General features: G+C 50.1%; 1 protein-coding gene across 1 annotated transcript; it reads left to right on the plus strand.

Moving 5' to 3' along the window:
* Positions 1–572: 572 nt before the first annotated feature.
* Positions 573–20,740, plus strand: STPG1 (sperm tail PG-rich repeat containing 1; the record flags this gene model as incomplete). Its single annotated transcript, XM_080802247.1, has 5 exons — positions 573–638; positions 5,425–5,533; positions 9,527–9,692; positions 18,269–18,459; positions 20,664–20,740. The coding sequence occupies 5 exons, from the start codon at positions 573–575 to the stop codon at positions 20,738–20,740; spliced, it is 609 nt and encodes a 202-aa protein (XP_080658373.1).
* Positions 20,741–23,180: the final 2,440 nt, after the last annotated feature.

A 23,180-nucleotide genomic window follows, 5' to 3' on the forward strand; every position in this document is an offset into this window, starting at 1 on the left:
GACCCTTGTGCCTTTAAGACATTCGAAGCAAACTTGTTATTTAAGCAATTCAGATTACTTAATCTTAGAAACAAGACATGAGGTTTTACTCAGAAGGAAAGCCTTGGCTGGAGGAAGAAAGTTTAAAGCTTCCCATCATATAAGTTACCCAACAGTTGATGAGTCAAGGGTAAGTGGCTTGAAATGGGATTGGGTGGCAATGCATTTATGGCAAAATTATTTTTGCCAAGTCCCAAATATTAGATGAATAATTTGAATTAGTTTACAGAAGTCAGAACAGGTCAGAACTTGCGTTCTCCAAGAGCAAATCCTCAAAGCCTGAGGTCAGTTCATCATTGCTACCTGCAGGAGTTTCAGCCCTCACACAATGCTTTTAGACCTAGTGCTGGCCACCATTCTTTGACAACTGTCCTGCGGAGCCCAGAGATTATGTGAGAGTGCTGATTCCTTTGGTTTTGTCCCTGCAGCGTGCCCGGTTGGACACCATCATTTCTAAATACCCTGCAGCGAACGCATACACTATCCCATCACGTCTTGTCTCGAAGAAAGACTTCAGTAATTCCTGTTCCAGCATGTTCCAGTTGCCAAGCTTTGCAAAAGTCCTCAAATTTGAAACTCCTGCACCAAACCAGTACAATGTAAGAACGTTGCATGCGCTTGTTAAATATATACTGGATGAATTCTTTACTAAAATAAACGAAGGCGGGGGATGCTTTGGGAAATAGCGTTCCAATGCAATTGACAAACCAGTTAGTGTTTGTTGACTGCCCAGCGGGTACAAAAGGCTGCACATGGCTTCATGGGGAATTTGCAGAACCCAGAGAAAAATGTGAGCAACACGGAGGTCAGTGGGAAACAGTGGGAAGACCTCGCCCCGGAAAATACTATAGTTACTCCTACCACAGAGACTTTCTGGGACATATTCTCATCTGTAACAATTATTATTTCCCACATTATCTGCAGTCACTATCCACTTACTTCTTAGGCTTCTATAGGGAAAATAAGCTTCCATATTTCCATATCAGAAATTGGGTTTTTAGCAGTAATGTTCTGCCACTTGCAAACACTTTTAGTCATGGAAGCAGAAGGGTGTGATTAAAGGTTAAGAGACGGAGTTGGGTTCAAGTGGACGCTGCCCCTTTCTGACTGTGTGGTTCTGGGCATGTCCCTTCAGCCTTCAGGACTCAAGTTATTGATCTGCAAAATGGGGAAATGTGTCTACTTCATAGAGTTCATGCAAATGTTAAATTGGGTCATCTGAGCTGAATGCTTAGCCCAGGCCTTGGAGCACAAGGACCCCACCATTCATGGAGATCGGCAGAGCTGGCTTTAGGGAAGTCATATTACCTCTTGAGCCTCAATTGTAAAATGGAATCAATTACACTCACCCTACAGGGTTATATTATAAGAACCAATGAGACAGCAAATGAGGGAACACTCCAAAATACATAAGAAAAAGGGGGTATAGCTCAGTGGTAGAGCATTTGACTGCAAAATACATAAGAAATAAATTGTGTATAAAGTATTAACATGATTATGACATATTGTCATATATGGCCTTAGATATTCTGGTCTCAGAGTACTGCATTTTTTATTTCCGTTTTCTTTTATTTTTTTAATTAATTAATTAATTTATTTGTCAGAAAGAGAGAGAGCATGCTCACACACACAAGCAGGCAGAGTGGCAGGCAGAGGCCGAGACAGAAGCAGGCTCCCTGCCAAGCAAGAAGCCCGATGCGGGACTCGATCCCAGGACCCTGGGGTCATGACCTGAGCCGAAGGCAGCGGCTTAACCAACTGAGCCACCCAGGCGCCCTCCTTTTTCTTGTATAATACCTTTAAGTAATATTAATTTTCTGCCTACAAAGACCCTGCTGACTTTCTGTGATTGATCCAATCAATTACAATGTGCTCATAACAATATATGTGCGCGCTAGGCTGGCACCGCCCAATAGAAATACAGTGGTAGCCACACACATCATTTAAATCTTGGGCACCTGGGTGGCTCAGTCGGTTAGGTGTCTGCCTTCGGCTTGGGTTATGATCCTGGGGTCCTAGATCAAGTCCCGCATCAGTCTCCCTGCTCCATGGGGAGTCTGTTTCTCCCTCTCCCCCTCCCCCTGCTCATGCTCATTCTCTCTCTCTCTCTCTCACAGAAATAAGTAAATAAAATCTTTAAATCTTCCCAATAGTCACATTTGAAAGTAAAAAGGAACAGGTGAAATCAATTTTAAGAATATATTTATTTATTTAACCCGGTATATTCAAAATATTATTTCAATGTCTCATCAATATAAAGACTAATTATACTATTAATTATAATTATACGTGTAATTATAAATAAAATAATTGATGTTTTACATTCTTTCAGTCTATCTTTACAATCCAGTATGTGGGTTTTTTTAAAGATTTTATTTATTTATTTGACAGAGACATCACAAGTAGGCAGAGAGGCAGGCAGAGAGAGAGGGGAAGCAGGCACCCCGCTGAGCAGAGAGCCCGATGCGGGGCTCCATCCCAGGACCTCATCATGACCCGAGCCGCAGGCAGAGGCTTAACCCACTGAGCCACCCAGGCGCACCAGTATGTGTTTTATGCTTTCACCACATCTTAATGTGTTTCTAGGGCTCGATAGCCAGCGGCTACTCTATTAGACAGCACAGCTCCAGTCTTCCCCTGAGATAATCAGAGCCTGAAAATAATAATGAGGAGGACAGTGAAGTACTTTTCAAGGCCTATATACTGTTCTAAGCATGATATATTCATCTTGTTTAATAATCACAAGAATCCCTGAAGTGAGTTATCTCTTCTTTCAATTTACAGAAGAGGAAGCTGATGCTCAGGGAAGGGAAGGGATTTGCCCGAAGTTATCCTGCTAAAGGGACTGTTTGCATATCAGTGAGCGCAAGTAGATATCTGAGGGATACAGCTGGAGAGTGATCCGTCGTCGTGTTCCAGCCCTGCTGGGTCTCCCTTCGAGGAATCCGTGGCTACGCTGTGCTAGACCAGGGATACAGCTTAGATTCCAGTGGGGGAACTCAAGACAAAACCAGTAAACGGGCAAACCAGAGAATTACAAGCTGTGGCCAGCTTTGAAACAAACGAACAGTTGGGGTCTGAGAGACAGAATATGTGGAGAATATGGGGGATTGACAGCATCATGTACTTTAGACTGGGTGGTCAGAGAAGGCTCTGAGGCTGAGACCTAAGAACTGAAGGAAGAGCTCGAGTTGGAGGAACAGCATGTACAAAGGTCCTGGGACAGCCTTTGGAGACTACAAGAAGGTAGCTAGGGTAGCATTAGCTAGGAGGAGAGGGGGAAATGGGAAGCCAAATGGACAGGAGCTAGTTCTTTCAGGACCCTAGAGACCCTGGGAGGGGTCTTTCATTTGGTTCTCTGTGGGATGACATCATCTGATGTACTTTTTAAAAAAAAAACTCCCTCCAGCAAGCCCTATGGAAAATGGACCATAGTTTGGGTAAAGCGTGGATTTTGAAAAACCAGTTAGGAGGCTGTTACGCTAACAGGGGCGAGGCCAAGGCCCGGTCCAAGAAATGGATAATGTTCTTGGCTTTTGCACCTTTGCCATTCCTGAGAGAGGGAGTTAGCGTTCTACGCGTCTGCCCCCGCAGCCCCACTGTGGGCTCCATCACCCAGCTTGAAGCCTCCAGCGCCCCACACAGGTCCTGGTCGACGGTACACTTGCAATAAATGCTTACGACATTGAAGGAATTACCCCCAGGGGTATATAGTTAATCTAGAAAAGACCCTTTCCCAAGTCAGAGCTCAGACTTTCTGCCAACAAATCAATTTTAAGCGCATGGTTTTTGTTGATTATTGTTTTAATGTGACTGTGAAAATAATTTAGGCTCTTCGTTAAATATATTCAAGTATTTTAGCAATCCATGAACTAGAAAAGCAGAATTCTCTTGGAATTCTGCCCTCTAAAGCAAACCACCAGCAAAAACAGGTGCAATTTCTTTCGTAGTCTCTTCCTCCCCCAGCCCTACCTCCGGTATTAGGATTATGCTGTCCACGGTTCTCGTGCATTTTCTACTCAGCTCTAACTTGGATTTTTCCCCTCCATGGTGATATAGCAAACCTGCTTCTTCTTCTTCTTTTTTTTTTCCCAACTGGCCAGTCAAGCTAGCTGACTGTTTTCCTCGTCTAATGGTGAAATCTTCCAGTGACACATGTTCAGAGTATACAAAAATGCTCCCTCTTTCAGTTGTTTTTCTGTCTGGATGAGGAATAAGGCTGAAATCATGTTTTGTCTACAGGAGGCTCCCCCTGCTCCCTCCCCCCGCACCTGGAGAACAATGGTTAAGTCAACCAGCAAGAAGCAGAAGTGTGATAATCGTGTTAGCCACACTGCAGACGAGGTCTCTTTGGGCTTTTCTTTTTCTTTGCTTACCTGGATCCCCCACCTCTCCAGGCGAATCCCTTTTCTCCATACCATGTGATTACTTCCTCCCCGGCACCCTGGCTCCTGTCCCTCTGTCCAGTAATTAGCCTGCCCCATCTGATGCTTTTGTTTGCCCTCCCTGCATGCGTTCTAGCCATCAGGACCCTGGGAAAAGCTAAGTTCCTCCCCCTTTGTAAACACAAAATCAAAATGCCATCTGCATTTCTTGAGAAACATTTTTTTTTTTTTTTTGACAAAAGAGTATCTCAGAGAAATCAAACCATCCCGGCCCCAGCAAATAGTTTCACTCGTTCAGTAAATATTCCCAGTCACTGCCTTTATGATTTTTATTGCATCTTTATCTAATGAATACAGGGCACTGACTACTAATCGGCATGTAAAATATTTATGATTCAATATAGCAGAGGAATGAGCTCAGGGTTCTTTTTTTTTTTTTTCCCCCTCTCCTGTTATTTTCAGAGCACCAAACATGTTGTATATTGTGTGGATCAGTCAAAATTTTTAATTTCTGGTTGGTCCAGAAAAGTCAAGACAAGGGAGTGTTACAGATCTGATCATCATCTTCAATTACCTGATGCCCTTGTGTGTCTCCCCAGTCCTGCGTTGGTAGGAGGGCTGTTTGCACAGTCAGGAATCAGGGTAGGGAGATGTAGGACTCAGTGTCCTGAAAGGGACAAAAGTCATAGAAAAAATAAGGAAAGCAGTGCGCATTTGCTGTGTTACGGGCTTGACAAAGACACTGTCCTATAGGTGATGTCTGCTGACCGCTGTCACCCTAACTGCCTCAAGTAGAGCGGGCAGCCAGCCTGGCAGCCAGATTTCGGGCTCTCTTCCTGGCTCTGTCCTCTGGGCCATGAAGGGTGACTAGACATCTGCTGGTGATCACAGGCTCCTTGGCCTCTCCAGCTGGGGTGATGGCGAAGGCACAGTCGGGGGGACCGTTTCCACTCTCATCCGTTCATTCTCTGAGGGACTCGTGCTTGTGTTCTCCCCCCAGACCTCTGTCTCTTACTGCAAGCAGAGAAACAACGTCTGTGCCCAAGCCGGGTTTCTGTCCAAAACCCAGAGAGGATTTTTCACTGTCACTGAAACGGGACCTGCCCCAGGTAAGCAGCCAGCCACCTGGCAAGGGCCTTGACCTCAGGGTTAACGTACCAGATCGGCTCTGTGGGGCACCATGGCTTCATAGGGAGTCTCTTTGGAAAGAGTTCGGCTTTGGAGGAAGCGGGGTTGTTGAACAGGTGTTAAACAAAAAGGAGAAAGCTGAGGAAAAGACCAGGTCTCCCCCTTCGAGGAAACAAGGGCTGCTCTGGAAATGGCCCCAAAGCATCCTCATTGGCCTCCCTTTTCATGACCAGGCACATCTGCTCTGGGTGGCCAGATGGGGAAGTGGCTTCTCACCACAGAAGGGTGCACATTCCTGTGCCCCAGGTGTCCTCACAGGTTCTGGGGGTACGGGGGAGCGGGGGAGGGTGTACTCAATACACTGAGTGTCCAGACCCTTCCTTTCCTCCTGAGCCTAGAGGGCACTTTGTCAATTAGTTACCAAGCACTGGAAAATGGCTCTGTTTACTCAGAGCCTACTCCGTGCTAAGAATTTTCCACGCAGTCCTCGTACATCTGTCTTCCTTGGCCTGTACTCTCAGTGGGGCTTTTCTGGTGAGGAAAGGGGGCTCAGAGAGTGGTAGTGACCTGCTCCGCATCACACAGCAGACGGATGGCAGGCCTAGGCCCAGAGGTATCTCTCTGAGGAGACGACTACCCCAGTCAGCCCACAGTGACTTCTGAAAAGACCCCAAGAGCTGGCCTGCAAGTGTTTTCCTCTCTGGGCTGGGAGAGCTGTTGCTCCGTCCTGTTCTCTCAGACCTGCTCGCTGTTTTAAGCCTCAGTGAAAGGTTTCCAGAGAGGTCAGGCCAGGCCGCCATTGGCACTCTGGGAGCTCTCTCGTCAGAGCAACCTTCCCAGTGGGTCCTGCAGATCCCCCGTCCCCCCAGCAGGGAGCCTGGAGCCCCAGAGCTGAGGGGAAGAGCTGGGAGGGTTTGTCTGCGCAGTCACACCTCTTGGAGGCGGGGTGTGGATAAAATTGCAGGCCTGTCGGATTTCACCAAATCCAGATTAAAGTTGAGAAGATCAGTCTGAAGCTGAATAACAAAACCAGCCCTAATTAGGAGGCTAAACCCAGGCTAAAGCTCCCCTGGCTTGCATCATCAGAGGCAAAGCCCCACCTTGTTTGTTTATACAGAACAAAGCGCGCATCCCCGGGGAGTCTGGCCAGAGGCCCTGCCAGTGAGCCCTGGGATGTGGGCAACTTCCCAGCCCGCCACAGGTGCCCGCTCCTTCCAGGAGGGTCCTCAGGGGTCCCCAGCCCCTTGTCCCGGAGCAGGGCGGGGAGAGGTGGGTACCAGTGCGTGCTAAACGCCTGCTGTGTGCCAGAGGCTTTACGCTTCTCATAGAATGATCTCCAGACCCTGTGGAGTGTGTGGCCAGCACACAATGGTGCTCAGAAACCGTGAGCTACTGCTATTATTGGTCCCCATTGTACAGGCAAAAATGATGCCCAGGATCCCACCGGTGGATTGGAGTCTGGGCCCATCCCACTTGATACCTGGTGCCTTAGTCACACCCCACCCAACACTTGCCTGGGGAATCTGTGACAAACAATCGGTTTTGGCCTCTTGGAAATAACTCTGGTTGTTCCTTCTCCTCCTAGGAGGGTGGGGGAGGAGTCAGGAGGACAGGGGGGCAGATGTGGAGCTGTCATTGGCGCCCCCTGCTAGGTCCCTGGCCCTGGCCCAGCTTCTCTGGGGACCCCTTCCTCAGGGGCTGAGGGTCAGGACTGGCCTACCTTCAACTCTGAGGAAAATGCTCACCGTCACACATCTGTTGGGTTTTCTAGTTTCCACCTGCCAAGCATGTCACAAATGTCCTCCTCTCTATTTTTCCTTAAAATAAAAAAAAAGGCTATCAGGCTCTGGGGAAAGGCCAAGGTTAAAATGTCACTTGAAAAACGTGGGTTTCAGAATGGGAATTGCACTGTGAGATCCACACCGCGTTGTCTTCCAAACACACTCAGGAAAAGATGAGAAGGAAATACACCAGCGGTTATCCTTGGTTCTCTCTGAGACGAGGGAGCATGAGTGTCTTTTTCTTCTTGCCTCTGCTTTTCAGCATGTGATAATCAAGTGATTGCTTTAAACTTTCTGTGGAAGGAAAAGAAATACATTTGTATATGTATAAATATATACATATTTACATGTTCATGAGAGAAAAAGAAACTATGAGAGATGTATACCAGTATTATAAAGGCTGCTAATTGGACATTTGCCTTTTTTTAACTTAACCCTATATTGGGAACATCTTTTCATGTTATTAAAAAACCCCATAAGAATATCATTTTGAAACGGACATATGGTATTCCATTGGATGGTGGTACCATAAGTTAAGGACCAAATGGCCTTTTATTGAAAATGTAGGTTGTTTTATTTTTTAATTTTTTAAAAAGATTTTACTTATTTATTTGACAGACAGAGATCACAAGCAGGCAGAGAGGCAGGCAGAGAGAGAGGAGGGGAAGCAGGCTCCCCTCTGAGCAGAGAGCCCGATGCGGGGTTCGATCCCAGGACCCTGAGATCATGACCTGAGCTGAAGGCAGAGGCTTTAACCCACTGAACCACCCAGGTGCCCCAAAAATGTAGGTTGTTTTAAACTGCTCACTGTATAAATAGACAGCAAACATCCCTGTAGCTCCCAGCTTGTGTACAATCAAGATTATTTCCTTATATTAATTGCTTAAATTAAAATTGCCAAGTCAAAAGTATGTAAAATATTTCAGTGGTTTTTTTTTTTTTTCTTTTATATCGGTGACCAAATTGCCCTTCAGCAGAGAGGTCATTTATCCTCCTGCTTCTACGAGGCACCTGTATCTCCTCACCTTTGCCACCACTGGGTATGATCATTCAAAGAGCATCCTGCTAATGCCCCCATGTTGTTTTCAGTACATTTGCAATGGAAAAGTACATTTTATTTGAAACAAAATCAATCTTACAATGTTTAGAAAACTTGAAATATTTTTCTCACCCACCATGCTACCACTTTCCTGGGTTCCCATGTATTTTTGTTCAGACGGATCCATTTGTACCTGGTATATATAGCAACTTTTAGATATTATTTTCACTCACCTTTTTTTTCCCCCCCCAAAAAACATGGCCACGTGGCTTTATGGTCTCCATGTTTATCGTGGCTGGGGCTGACCTTCCACCAGACTGGGCTGCTGGGCCCAGCACGGTGCCTCTGCTCTTAGACCTTCAGGCCACGTACCCTTCCTACGCTGCGGCCGCTGCTGTTGCGTGAGTCTCTATGCTTAGAGCTTTTCCCCTATGTTGAATAATTTCTTTAATTTCTGAGTCATGGGAAAGCTGGGTCAGAGGATCCAGGCATCCTCAAGACTTCTGGTCAGTACTCCCTCTTTGTACTCCAAAACACCCGTACCCCCGACAGGGCTCCCAACAATTCAGGGGTGAGACTGCCTTCTGTTCCCCTAGCCCAGGACCTTCTCTTCCTCTGTGAAGCTTCGTGCGCTGCCAAATTTATTTTATTCTCTCAGTTTCTTGAAACAGGGCATGGTGGGAAAGTGTGGACTTTGGAGACCGGTGGCCCCGGGTCCACATAGTAGGTACTCAATAAATATTTGTCGATCGCATAATAGTTACTAAATGACTACCATGTGCCAGGAACTTCAATATTATCCAACTATCCTAACCATCCTGTTGCTGGAAAAATTATTCTTACCTTATAGAGGAGGAAGCTGGGCTTAGTTCCTAGTTAGATGAAATCTTTTCGACAAATCATTCAATATCTCCAAGTCTCCGTTTCCACCTCTCTAGAATGGAGGTGACAGTTATCCATCTAGCTGGGCTACTGTGAGCATGTTTCCTAGAGGATGAGTGTGATTTTCAGTGATTTTAGGCAGCCCTTTCATCAGACCACCGTAGAGAGATAGCCCCTTATAGTATTAAATGTATTCTTAGGTGTGAAGTAGTGTTTTTCATTTACTTGAGAAGAGTTCCTTATTCTGTTATTTAAAATGTCTTTCTTCTTAGGACATTATAATATCAACGAATCCCTTGTGAAGCAGTCGCCAAAGGTATTAATGTCTTGTTTTAAATCAAAAACTGAACGTGGATTAAAACTGACATCAACGGGCCCGGGACCTGGTTATTACAACCCCAATGATCACACCAAGATTCTGAAAAAGACTCTTATCCCGTGAGTCCTGATTATTCTGGTCTTTCTTTGGAAAGGTGGCTCTGGGGAAGGACCCAACAGAAGCAGAAAATAAAGGGGTGTCACTGGTTGGCAGGACACAGCTCCAGGTCCCTCTCCAGGGGCCCTTGTTGATGTAGTGGGTGCTCAATAAATACTTATTGAATGCTTGATATTTATTGAGCAACTACTATGTGCCGGGGACATAGCCTCTTCCTCAACCATCATCATGGCTCTATTGTAAGAATTATTATTCTCACTCCATAGACTGGGAAGCTGGGCTGCCGTGAGCCTGAGGATTTGCCTGTGGGCACACAGCTAACTTGAAATGCCCCTGGGTATCAGGCTCAGGACTGTCTGGATCCTTCCACATCCCTCATGATGATATGCTATCCTGGTGCTAACATTATTCTATTTTTATAACATAACATCTTTGCTGGGGTGGCAGGATATACAGCAGCAAGGGGCTGTCATAGTTTTGTACGGATAGATTGAAAGTCTAGACCACTGAGTTGGTCAGGCCTGCCGGATTTGAACTTCAGCTCTGCTGTTTTCATGCTGTGTGACCTAGGGCACTGTACTAAACCTTCTGAGCCTCCATGTTCTCATCTGTGGAGTAAAGTGGGGATAATTCATGCCCTGTAGGGTTGCTTTCAGATCTGATATGTTTGCCGTGGGGTAGGTGCAAATGGTGACAGCATTAGCACACATTTAAAAAGTGAAGATAGGGATTCTTGTTAACATGTTTAATATCCTATGCATTTAATATTACTTTCGCCAAACAGGTTCAAGAACTCGCAAGGCTTATTTATTCCTCAGATGGTTCTAGAGCTAGAACTAATTGTAAGGTCAGGCTGCCCGTCACCATCTAAGACCTCACCCCAGTATAGTCCTCTCCAGGCAGGACTGGCCCCTGGTGGGGAGAGCTGACCTGCAGGGCGCTCCTCCCACCCCCACAGGGGTGAGGCAGGTAGCCAGGTTCATACCCACAGCAGGTCAGAAGTCCAGGCAACCGGGTGAGGCTGTCAACGTTGTGCCTAGTCTGACCATCAGCGCAGGACAAGGAGATGGGGTTGGGGAGATGAGCAAGGCATGAACATGCCAAATCAGACTTAGGATCTGGAGAAAGGATTCAGACCTCAGATGGAATCCACTGGGTAAGTCCCTTCTGTCCTTCAGGTCTTGGGTTCTGTAGATTGGGCCCTCACAGGTTCCGGGGCTCAAAACAGGACGGTCTCCAGGAACAGGCTCTTTCTGAATATCAGGGACTCCGGCCTACGGGCGGGCTTAGGGCACCGCCGCACACCACCTTTCCCCTGCTGTGCCAGCGAATAGAAGGGGCGAGGGGATGGGCTTTGGAGCGAGCAGAACTGGGTGTGAGTCACGGCTCTGGCCCTTGCAGAGGCTTTCCCTCTCCAAGCCTCAGTTTCCATGTTATTCAGTGGAGATAAGGGTCTTATCGCATAGGGGTTCTGGGACAGTTAGATGAGACTTTTTCCTTAGAGCTGCTGCTATTCCGTGTCCAATGGCATATGAGCATGTAGGGCACAACTCCTTGGTATAGCCACTCAGGCCCCCTAGTTTGAATCTGGAAGCTTCTTCGAGGAAGAAGTAAAAAGGAGAGTGGAGAACACTCAGTGTTGAGGTGCTTCCCGCAGACAAGTGCCACTCGGGCTTTGCTGAAGTTTGGATGAGCGGTTTGAAATAATTCTCATTTTATGGCATTTGCGTCTGTCAGTCAACAGGCTCTGTAGGTTTCTGGGTCTGTGCTGGAGGCTGCGGGGGTGCTCCGGTAAACAGGGCACCAGATGACCTTTCGCTGGGCTTATCTGGGAACAACTCCAGAGCAAAGCAGAGGCATGCGCCACAAAATGCTGGATCATGTGGCCTCAGGGCTGTTGGCTACCCAGATTCCCAAGGGCAGTCTTCCCAGCTGGGTGCCGTGCCGTGGTGCCGGCACGTCTGAGGGTGTCTGGGGATCGCTGGCTGTCTATGATGCTTTGTGAATGATGGACCTTTGGTTAGCGAGTCTAGGAAGCACTGAGAACGAACCTTCTGCCCTGGGAGCATCACGGAGTACATGGCCTAATTAAAGGCTCTGAGAAGTCCTGAAGTAAAGAAACCTATTATACCCAGTGACTCTTAAACTTGGGTTCCCCCTCGTGAGTACATAACCCCCATTCGGGTTCCTCCTGGTGTGTGCATGGTGCCCTGACAGGATATTTGCATTAACTTCCCCCATGGTCTGGGGCTGCTCTCAGCACCTCCCTGGGCCTTATCTCTTTAGGTGTGAAAAGAAGGAAAGGTCTTTGCATTTCTGACACTCCAGGACCCTGGGTTTGCTCACCATGTCATTCAGGAGCACATACTAGGGGCCGTGAACATGGTGCCAGCCCGGACCCACAAAGGAGGCCCAAAATGTATACATTTGTAATTGACATGGAAAGGATACAGCTGAGAAACCTCTAATTGTACTTAAAAGACAAGAAGATAAAATTCAAGTGTGCTCCAGGGTAGTCTAAACAAGCATCCATCTGTTTCTGTTCAATGATGAGGAAATGAATTAATATAAAGCAAAAATATGAATTATATAATTTATATATATATAATATATAATACAAAATAAAATTAATATAAAGCAAAAAAAACCCAATACCCTGTATTTGAGGGATTGTCCAGACTCCAGTCTCTCGAGTTGGAATTGTTTCCTCTCCTGTGTCCCTGAAGGGAAGAGAGGGACAGGAGCAGTGGGAGTGGGTGGGGGGCATCTGCTGGAATCATCAGGCCCCTGACAAGGTCTGCATTGTGTCCTCCCCATCTCTATGTAACTTCGGCAAGACTTCATGTACACCAAGTCTAAGCACAATTTGCTCTCCTGGGCTGCATGGGGCGGCACAGAGAACCTGAGAGTCATCACTGGGTGTCCTCGTGGCTGGTGCAAGCAGCCCAGGTGTCATGCCCATGTGATATGATGTGAGGCCTCTCTTTATTGGTCTTCAGTTGCAAGCGCTTGGCTCGTATTTTGGCGGAGGGTCCCAGCTTGCAAAAATAACCTTTCGGCTCTGCTTTCTTGAGGACGCAGGAAGAATCAGGAGATACCAGTGGTCCCTAAAATCGTTAGTCCCATGTTACCGACCAAAAAAAGTAAAGCCCAGGAGTTGAGGATGGGGTGAGATCCCGGGCGGGCTAGGGAGGCCGACAGGGGGCCAGACATGGGCTTGTCTCGTCTCTGCTCTGCTCCCAGAGCTGACAATGGGCTGCGGAGACAATGTGGCTAGTGGACGTGTATACACACAGGATCCAAATCAGAGTTGGGCCAGTGCTGAACCTCTCACCTTCCCCATTCACCAGTTCTGGGAGCCTGGGGGTGGGGGTGGGGGGTCCCTTAACTCCCAGGAATTCAAATTCAATCCTGCAAATTGTGAAATGAACACTACGTAACGTGCTTGGGAGGATAACATACGATAACCCAGAGAACTCACCGGGTCTAGTTCACGGTAAGCTTTCGATACACGTAACTTGTATTTCATATGTGAGCGGGTCTCCTGTACTCACCGGCTGCTTCTTGAGAGGCCCCTGGAGGGCAGGTGCTGTACTAAGGCCTGGCAGGTGTTCGGATGACCGTGTCTGGGCTCCCTAGCTGAGGAACAGGGCACAGGTGTCTCTTTGGTGTGGCCACCTTCTGACGCAAAGCTAAGAGCATTTACCGGCTTGCAGCGAGGGCTTTGGAAGAGACGTGGAGTGTCTGCTTCAGGTCTTCAATACCATCACAGCGATGACTCAGTGAATCGGGGTGAGTCAGGATAAGAGCTTTTTAGAGATCAAACTTGTCCCTCCCAGGCGCTGCCTTCCACGCACAGCAGCAAGGGGAAACGCCCACTGACATCTTTCTAACCCTTGATCTACTTCCTGGAGTTTCTGAGCCCCTGGTTTTGCACAGACACGCTGTCCTGCCACAGCCAGAGCTGAAGAATCAAACCCTGTTGGCCCCGCTCCAATTTGGGTAATTATCATGACCCACCTAAAGTTCCCCTGGGATTTTCAATTAGATACGGGATGCTTCTTCCCAAGCGGCTGTAATCTGTCACCCTCTCCCCTGTTAAACAGATGCTGCATTCCACCCCAGAGGCAACCGGCTGCCCTTTAATGATGAGAAAAAATTGCCCCTTTATCCCTCCCGACCCTGGGAATCCCCGAGGCAGAGTGAATCGGTGCCTGGGAGTGTCCTGAGGGTCTTGGATGCCTTCCCCGAGTGACCTGCTGGGTCCTCCCGAGACATTCATTATTCTCGGGTGATTTGCAAACAACTCACATTGGGAGCTGCAAATGTACTTAATCCAGTTGTGGCCAACTCAGAGCCTTTGATAGATATTTTCTTTCTACGAGGCAGGACCAGGTTGGCGTTTATAACTGAGCAATGAGGCTCATAAAAACCCCGGTCACCATGCACTGAGGGCTGCCCTGGGTCTGATGCAGCCAGACATTTGTGATCTGCCCAGCCCCACCTCACCATGGAGGGAGCAGCCCTGAACGATGATAAAACTGTCAGGTGGGGTTCAGGTGTCTGGAGTCCCTGACTTGCGGCAACCCCTCCGCTTTTCTCTGCAGTTCAGCACATGTTCTGGGGAATAGGGATGGGGCCTCAAAGATGAGTAAGACGCAGTCCCCTGCCTTAAAGAGCTAGGCATGTAAAGAGCATTAGAAAATCTAGCATGTTACGTGCAGCGAAAAGAAGGGCTAGAATATATCGAGGGCCCAGCCGCGCTGAGGTAAGAGCTTTCACGGATGCCACCTAGCGTCATGCTCCCAGGTCCCCTGCAGGGCAGTACAGTTACATAGAGTACAGATGAGGGTGGTGGAGCAAGACGTGGCATGCAGGTCCAGCTGGCTCCAGGACCCATGCTGCTCTTTGGAGTCCCAGAAAGGGCAGTGGGGAATGGGGAGGGCAGTAGCCACAGAAGTTTCCCTGAAGGTTGTGAGACGTGAAGAATGATCAGAGTTTGCAGGGAAAGGAGGTGATCCCGGCTGAAGGAACAGCACAGGCAAAGTCAAGGAATGGTTGAACAGTGTTGTGTTGGGGGTTTCTGGAAGGTCAAATGGGAGCAAGGGACGTCGGAGGTTAGGCTGAATTGAGAGGCCATAAATAGGAGCTATTCCTCTAGCTTCTCATCGGGGTCTGTGAGGGTGGATGGTCAGAAACAGGTGAACATTCTAGAAGTCATGGGTGCATTGAGAGCTGAAGGCGATCTAGGAGACTCGGTGGCCTCTGCCTCCTTATTCCAATTCCTGCACATACAGCTACAGCTCGAGCCTCAAGCATGCTCTTGTCCCTGCTATCTCCCCTGTGGGAAATGCCCCCTTTTCTACCTGAAGAATTCCTGCTTACCTTTCAGGGCAAATGTTAGCTCTTCTAGGGTAGGATTCTGGATTCACTTATTTGGAATTTCTGGCCCCCCCAACCTAGTGCAATGTTTTTTATCTCTATTCTAATATTTCATGCTTAAAAAAAAATACAAGTAAAGCACTAGTTAATCTTCATAGGAATCCTGGATGGAAGGTATTCTTATGCCCCATGTCACAGAAGGAACTGAGCCTCAGGGAGGCTGAGACTTCTCTAAGGTCACAGAGCTAGTGATGGGGAAGTGTGGATTCAAACCCAAGTTTGTCTGGGAGCAAAGCCTATACCTCCTTAAGTTGTCACCAGCCAGAACTGTCACTAGCAGGGGATTGCCAAGCCCTTGGGAACATACAGGGTCTGTGTCTCAGCATAGAACAGTCTGGACTCCCCAGAGCACCTGGCACATGGCTGCACACGTGGCTGGCACTCTTTAAAGACCCAGAGAGCTGAGCTGCCGGTGCTGGGACTGTTGATGGGGTGGAGGGCAAGGGACCTCTCTAGGCCCTCCTGCCAAGAATTCTGATGAGAGGGGCACCTGGGTGGCTCAGAGGGTTAAGCCTCTGCCTTTGGCTCAGGTCATGATCTCAGGATCCTGGAATGGAGCCCCACATCGGGCTCTCTGCTCAGCAGGGAGCCTGCTTCCTCCTCTCTCTCTGCCTGCCTCTCTGCCTACTTGTGATCTCTGTCTGCCAAATAAATAACATCTTCAAAAAAAAAAAAATTCTGATGAGACACCAGCCCGCCTCCTGCAGGCTGCTCCCGGTTAGGAGAGTAGATACCTCATGGCCTTCTCGAAGAATGGGGCCTGGGGGTGACCTAGACCGCTGGGGTGACCTCATGCGGTGGTTGGCTCACTCCAGCTCCAGCTTTTAGGACTCAAGCCTGTCTCTCAGTGATGCCGGTCCCACACTCATCAAATTTCTGGGGGTGCTTTGAAGGGGTGACACAAGCCAGAACAAGGCGAAGCCCGCTTTCATTTCTGAGGGAAGAGGTGGCTGATCAGACACTATAACCTGTTCTCCCATGTCGGCTGCGGGGGGGAAGAAAGAGGCGTGGTTTTATTCTCCTTTTCCTGCGGGCACCTTTGTTCTAAGCACAAGCCTCCCAGCCAGCTGTGCTGCGTGAGACGCGAGCCCCAAGTCCATTCACGATGACTTCCAATGGCCTGGTAGTGGGAGCGGCCAGCCTGCTTCAGGGTGACTCCGTGCAAGGGGGCCCCCAGCCTCTCTTTCTGAGGCTCCATTGCTCCCTTGAGACCAAGCAGCAGGCAGAGGCTTGCTCTGATCATCCCACTAACAACATCTGCTTTTTTAAAAAAAAATTTTTTTTTTTATTTTTTGAAGATTTTATTTATTTATTTGAGAGAGGGAAAGAAAGAGAGCATGACTGGTGTGGGGAGAGGCAGAGGAAGAGGGAGAAGCAGACTCTCCACTGAGCAGGAAGCCTGATGCGGGACTCAATCCCAGGACCCTGGGATCACGACCCAAACCCCAAGAGGCAGACACCCAACTGACTGAGCCACACAGGCGCCCCCACAACATCTGCTTTTATTGAGCATTTACTGTGGGCTCCACTCACCAAGTGCCTTACAGAGAGACGGTGCCGTTCCTCCTTGCTGCGGGCACAGAGAGGTTGAGGGACTCGTCTGATGTCTCACAGCCAGTGAGTGGGATGCCTGGAATTCAGATGCAGGTCTGTGGCTCTAAATCTCCAAGATTCCCCTCTGCCGTGATGCTTTCCCCAAACCGCTAGCTCCTTGAGAGTTGAGTTCAGTGCTGGCGTTACTACCCATGGGCTCCATGACTTGGGGCGGTGGGGGAGGGAGGGACTGCTCGCTTTCTCTCTCTCTGGGCATCAATTTCTTTAGCACAATGAGGAGGTTGGATAAGACATCACTGGGTCCCCTCGAGGTCTCTGAGTTTAAAAATGCCCTCACTGCCAAAGGTGTTGGCCAAAGGGCAGCAGAGTAGCAGCGGCTGGGAATCCCGGTCCCCTCCTCTGTTTGGGTGGGCGACCTTCCAGCTGGGGTGAGTCTCCTGTGGCTGTTCAGTGCTGCGAGGACTTTCCCTTCCCTTTCGGTGAAAGACCTTAGACGAAGCCTCTGGTGAGAGGTGGGAGTGGGCAGCCCTTCCATTGCATGGCAGGGAGAGGAGTGTGATTCCCAGAACAATCCTAGATTTCCCTGGGCAACCGGCGGACCTCCCCGAGCCATGGCCTGGTGGATGATCGCAGCTGGAAGGGCGATCACACCTTAGAAGTTATCGTGTCCAATCTCCTCATTTTGCAGATGGGGTGACTGAGGCCCAGAGTGAATTCATGTTCGCAGATGGGGAGACTGAGGCCCAGAGTGAATTCGTGACAGAGCTAGGACTCAGGCGCCTTTCCATTCACCTTTCTTTTTTTTTTTTAATTTTATTTATTTATTTGACAGGCAGAGATCACAAGTAGGCAGAGAGGCAAGCAGTGGTGGGGGGAGTCCGCGGGGGGGGAAGCAAGCTCCCTGCTGAGGAGAGAGCCCGATGTGGGGCTCGATCCCAGGACCCTGAGATCATGACCTGAGCCGAAGGCAGAGGCTTAACCCACTGAGCCACCCAGGCGCCCCCCCATTCACCTTTCATGTACTCTTTCAATGATGGACCTAAAAGACTCCTTTTCATGAAGGACAATTCCAGTGTGAGCGGTAAGTGTGAGGCAGAGGGCTCTTGATTTCCAACCAAGTATTTGTTCACTTCCATATCCTGCCTTGCCGGGAAAATGTAGTAAGATCCTGAAACGTCCGTGCTGGCCAGGACTCTTGAGATTTGCTCATCTTGGGAGGGCAAATCCCTGGAATTCAGGAGGCTTCGTCCCATTTCCTGATCTGTTCAGCAGCAGCATCTCCAAAGCGCCTGCCGTGTTCTCTCGCTGTGCTGGGCCCTGCCCTGCCTACTGTTTGAGGGACGTCCTCTCCTTGCTCCCTGGGGCTGGTACCGTGAACCCGCCATTGTGCAGAAGGGAGAAGTTAGGTCCACGGGCCCCCACCTCACGAGCCCCAGAACCACGCTCCACCTGGGCTTTCTGGTGCCGGTGCTGTCCCCATGCGGACACCTCGGTGTGGGCCTGGTCTTGGCTCGGCCTAAAAACAACCATTTCCCCGACAGACTCCTTGAATGCTAGCTTCACATTTTGTCTTTTTTTGAAGGAGAAACCCCATTCTGAACTTCTCGGCGCAACCTTTGCCCCTGCCCCCGAAGCCGCCCCTCCCGGGCCCTGGGCAGTATGAGATCGTGGACTACGCAGGGCCCCCCAGACACTTCATCTCCAGTGCGTCGTTTGTGTCCAACACCAGCCGATGGACAGCGGCCCCGTCACAGCCAGGCCTGCCAGGCCCAGGTCAGAGGAGTGTTTGAAATGACTATAAAAACCAAATCTGGAATTGTCATTCCTGGGCCATCAAATGTCACTGATTTATGGGCTGTTTGCCAAACAGGTTACAGAAGCTTGAGTCCATCTAGAAGACCTTGTAGCTTGTACTTTTGGAGTATGAAAGAAGTTTTTTTGGTTTTGTTTTTCTTTTTTTTTTTTCCAAAGATTTTATTTATTTATTTGACACAGAGACATCTCAAGTAGGTGGAAAGGCAGGCAGAGAGACAGAGAGAGGAGGAAGCAGGCTCTCCGCTGAGCAGAGAGCCCAATGCAGGGCTCCATCCCAGGACCCTGAGACCATGACCCGAGCCGAAGACAGAGGCTTTAACCCACTGAGCTACCCAGAGCCCCTGTTTTTGTTTTTTTAAGGTGGAAGGTGTCTTAGAGTTAATCCAGGCCAGAGATTCATAACCAATGACCATGGATGTCCCAGAGGCTCAGAGATGGGCTCTAGAGGGGTCTGTGACCCTGAAATTGCCTGCAGACTTGGAGCATGAAGACACTAATTTTTGGAGAAAGGGGCCGTAGCTTTTATGAGATTGTCCAACATTTGCATGTTCTTAGAAATGCTTAGCCCCCTGGCCTGGTCTGGCCGAATCGCTTGACAGCTGGGGAAGGCCTGGAGAGCAAGGTGTGTACTGAGCCTCAGTGAGGGAGGGGCAGACAGAACTGTGGGCTGTTTCCCTTCCGTGCCCTCCGTGCCCTGTTGTGACGAGGCATGCCAGGGACTATTCACTGGAGCGGTTCCCCGGAACTATCTAGGTCTGTGCCCTTTCCAGGTGGCTGACTCGGGGGGACCCTGTCACCTCTGGGACCTACCTGAAAGTTAACAGTGTGAGGGACCTTCTCCAGCGGCTGGTCTCTGCACTCCCTGACCTCTTCATCGCTCTCCTAGAGCCCCTCAGCCGCTTGCCACCCCCTGATGTCAGCCAGAGATGGTGGACCTGGGGACAGAGAGATGTGCTAGCCGGCTGGCAGCGTGAGAGGAGAAAGGCAGAGCTGAGGGGGCTGCAGGTCTGTGTAAGTCAGGCTTTCAGTGAGGACTGGTGAGGCTCCCACCCTGGGGAGACAAAGGTCGCCTAGCTCGGTGCTTACCACCAGGGATGTCAGTCTGGTAGGGGAGATACCCTCCCCTTCACGCATACGAGTGAGTAAAACATCAGGTGGACAGGACAGGGAAAGCAGATCTTAGAGCTTCGGAAATGTAGAAATAAAGGATAATCAAGTCAAGAAGACTGCAGAGGTTGGACCTAGGGGTCACTGGTCAGCTCAGGCAGAGCTTAGCTCCATATGCACGGTGGGCTCCAGGAGGCCCCTGGGCCCAGTGAGGATCCTTGTCTGCACGTGTGTGGCCCCCAAAAGCTTGACCCCCAACAGCCTTGACCCCCAAAAGCTCTAGAAGCTTTTCCTGGGGGTCTTCTCCCTGCAGCACATGGTGTGGGACCCCTGGCACCTGGGCGCAGGCCACTTCCTGCTGCCATGATCACCCGCAGCGTGGGCTTCCCTGGGAGGGGGGTGCTGGGAGTAAGCCCCACGCAAACATCTGCCTTCTTGCTTCCGGTGGGCTGCCTGGTGCTCCCGGGGGCTTGGACCCCCAATAACCAAACCAGCATCCCTCTGGGAGTTTCCCTTCACCCCGGTGTGGTCCTGGCAGCTGATCTCCTAGAGAAAATGTGGCTGCAGTCATCATGGCTTTCGCTTTTCTGGAAATTTCTTTCTTTTTTTAAGTAGGCTCCACGCCCAGTGTAGAGCTTGAACTCACAACCCAGAGATCCAGACTCATAGGCTCTGTCAACTAAGCCAGCCAGGCACCCCTTCTGGAAATTTCTGAACGAAATGGAAACAAAACCCCACCAAGTTGACACCCGGCTTCTTTAAAAGTATTGCTTTACTCGGTTGTTTTTTCAAATCTGATAGCAAACTCTTTGGTGAATTTTTCTTCTGTTAAAGAAGTTGCAGGGAGTTAAAGAAGGCCAAAAGCCAGAGTTCAAGTCCAGCATCAGCCGGGCCAGGCCCTTCCCCTCTCCGCCTCCCCATGTGTGAGACACAGGGGCAGGACAGGGCTACCCCAGCATTGCCAGCTCTGATGTAGAATGCCAGGGGCTCGAGCAGCTGGGCTTTGCATTCTTAATTCTCTCTCTCTCTCTCTCTCTCCCTCTCTTGTCTCACAGCCACATACAGGCCGGAATTCCCTGGAAAGCAGTCCTTTCTCTACAACGAGGACAACAAATGGATCCCGGTGTTGTAGGGCCCTGACACAAGCTCACGGAGGACCCTGGCCACCAGCTGCCTGCCCCCTCCAGGTTCCCTGGGACGTTCATTCAGAGAATGCCCGTTTCGTGTATGATGGATGACTCCCCGTGGGCAGCTCTGCCCCTCTCCCCTCCGCCCCAGCTGCTACTGAGCTGGGCTCCTGCGTTTGTCCTTGTCTTGAGCTGCTCCCTGGAGACTGGACCTCCATGTCTACTGACTCCAGTGGTTTTCTGAGCAGAAATGAGGAGTGCACAGAGCCTCTCTTGCTTACCTCGCCATGCACCTGTCCATGCTGGCTTCCGCGGGCCTCCCCACGGATGTAAGGGGCTGCTGAGCTCAGACTCCAGAGAGAAGGCGGCCAACGGCAGATTCCCCGTCTAGAAGCCTGATGCTGAGCCGCAGCTCTGGGTGCCAGATCACACCTGCAGGATGGACCGCACGGGACCGAAGCCCAGGCACACTCGCATCCTTCAGCCTTGACCCCCAGACTTCCCCTGGCGTCTCCGGAGCTGGGAAGGCCCAGAGGCGCTTGTGATAGACACGGAAGGATTGCCTGGGCCCTCGCCTCCAGCCAGATCTTTGTGTCTCCCATTTAGGAAGAGCACGGCAGCCAGTCACTGTGGTCACTTGTGCTCATTACCCACTTTCTGGAGGGGCCACCGCATCCCCTGGGTGACTCAGTATTCGGCAGCCCACGTGGGCAGGAGGCTGCCGGAACCAGGGCCCTGGAAATTGTGATTCTGAGGGGCAGGGAGGCCACACACCACTTGGTGCCTGTGGGTCCTTTCTTTCCCCGGGACTTCCCTGTCCCCGGGCCTGGCCTCTGTCTCCTTCTAGACCTGCTGCTCCAGCGGGATGCAGTCTTTGGTGGATCTTTTCTGGCCTGCCAAATCGGCTTCCTCCTGGCAAAAGGAAGAGATTCCCAAAGAACCAAGGGGAGCTGGAACTGAGCACTTGCCCCAAATACCGATGTTGTCCACGTCTGCCGGAGCAAGGCTCTGCGGCAGCCTCCTCCCTGCTCCCCACACAGTCAAGGCCTCTGACTCCCTGGGCCCCGCCTCTGACTTTTCTCTGTGACCAGAGAATGGTTTTCCTGTCCGAATGGCCGCTGACTGGCCCTGCCTTTGGGGGCAGGTGGGTGAGGAAGAGGGAGGGAGATGGATAGAATACCACATCCAATTAAACTGAATTCTTGCGTCTCACGGAAGCTGGCCTTTTTGTGAACCCTAGATTCCCGCCAGTGCCCGCTGCTCTGGGATGAGCGGGAGGTGGCCTGGAGCTCCTGGCAAAGCGCCATGCAAAGCTGGACCTCGAGACAGGATGGCTGATCCCTCCTGTCAGGTCCGTAGCTTTTCCTTGAAGAAAAAGAGTTGGATTCGAATTCCGCGGCTCAAGGTCAACCCTTTCAGGGGCTGGGCAGGTAGTGCGTGGAGGAAAGTAGGTAAGGCCGGTATGGGGAGTGGGAGCTCAGGCCGCCCGTCTAAAGGGACATCCAGTAAGTCTCCAGCTAACTGTGGCAAGATCTGCAGAGTTTCGAAAGAATCTGGGAAGTCCTTAAAATGTGAAATCTCCTGATTGGAGATGTTGACAACCATCTTTCAACTTGAAATTTTTTGTTGAGGCTAAAGGAAACTTCTGCAGGCCATCTATTGTCCGCTTGGGTTGTAGAAGTTCTGGAAGACCCTTTTGAAGTTCGCCCTTGATGCTGTACATTTCTTTGACCCCAGTCTCTGGACAATGGGGCCAGACCCCAAAGCCTTGGTTTTTAGGTCCCTCTGACCCTGGGGGACCTTTAACAGATGCTTGGGCTGGATGTCGCCAGCCCTGGGGTCTCTGTGCGCAGAGGCTGGGAAATGCATGGGAAAATGAGTCAGGTCTCTCTAGCCCTTGGGCAGCTGGGCTGAGCACCGGCAGGTAGGGGCTGTCTCTCCAGAGGAGCGCCCTCCACACGGGGTCGGGAAAGAGGGAACTCTGGGGAAAAAATGGCAGGGCTGTGCTTGGCCAGTCTGAATCTGGCTTCTGTTGAATACATGATGAGCTGAGGCCCTGAGCTCAGAGGGTCTGTCTTGACCATATCTAGCCTCTCTTAATGTGTCACAAGCTGCCCATAGCTCTGTCCAGACTCTGGCCATATGTTAGGATCACCTTGGGAGCTGTTAGAGAAACAGGCTGCCCAGGCCCGGACCCTCAGAGTTCTGATGTAATTGATCTGAGGTAGGGTCTGGGCCTTGGTATCTGTATTGACGTTCTCAACATGAGGATAATGTATCTAGTTAGGGTTAGGACACACTGATCCTTTTTTTTTAAAGATTTTATTCATTTATTTGGCAGACAGAGATCACAATTAGGCAGAGAGGCAGGCAGGCAGAGAGAGGGAGAGAGAGAGGAGGAAGCAGGCTTCCCGCTGAGAAGAGAGCCTGACTCGGGGCTCGATC

This window comes from Martes martes (genome assembly GCF_963455335.1).
Source record: "Martes martes genome assembly, chromosome: 4".
Lineage (NCBI taxonomy): Eukaryota > Metazoa > Chordata > Mammalia > Carnivora > Mustelidae > Martes > Martes martes.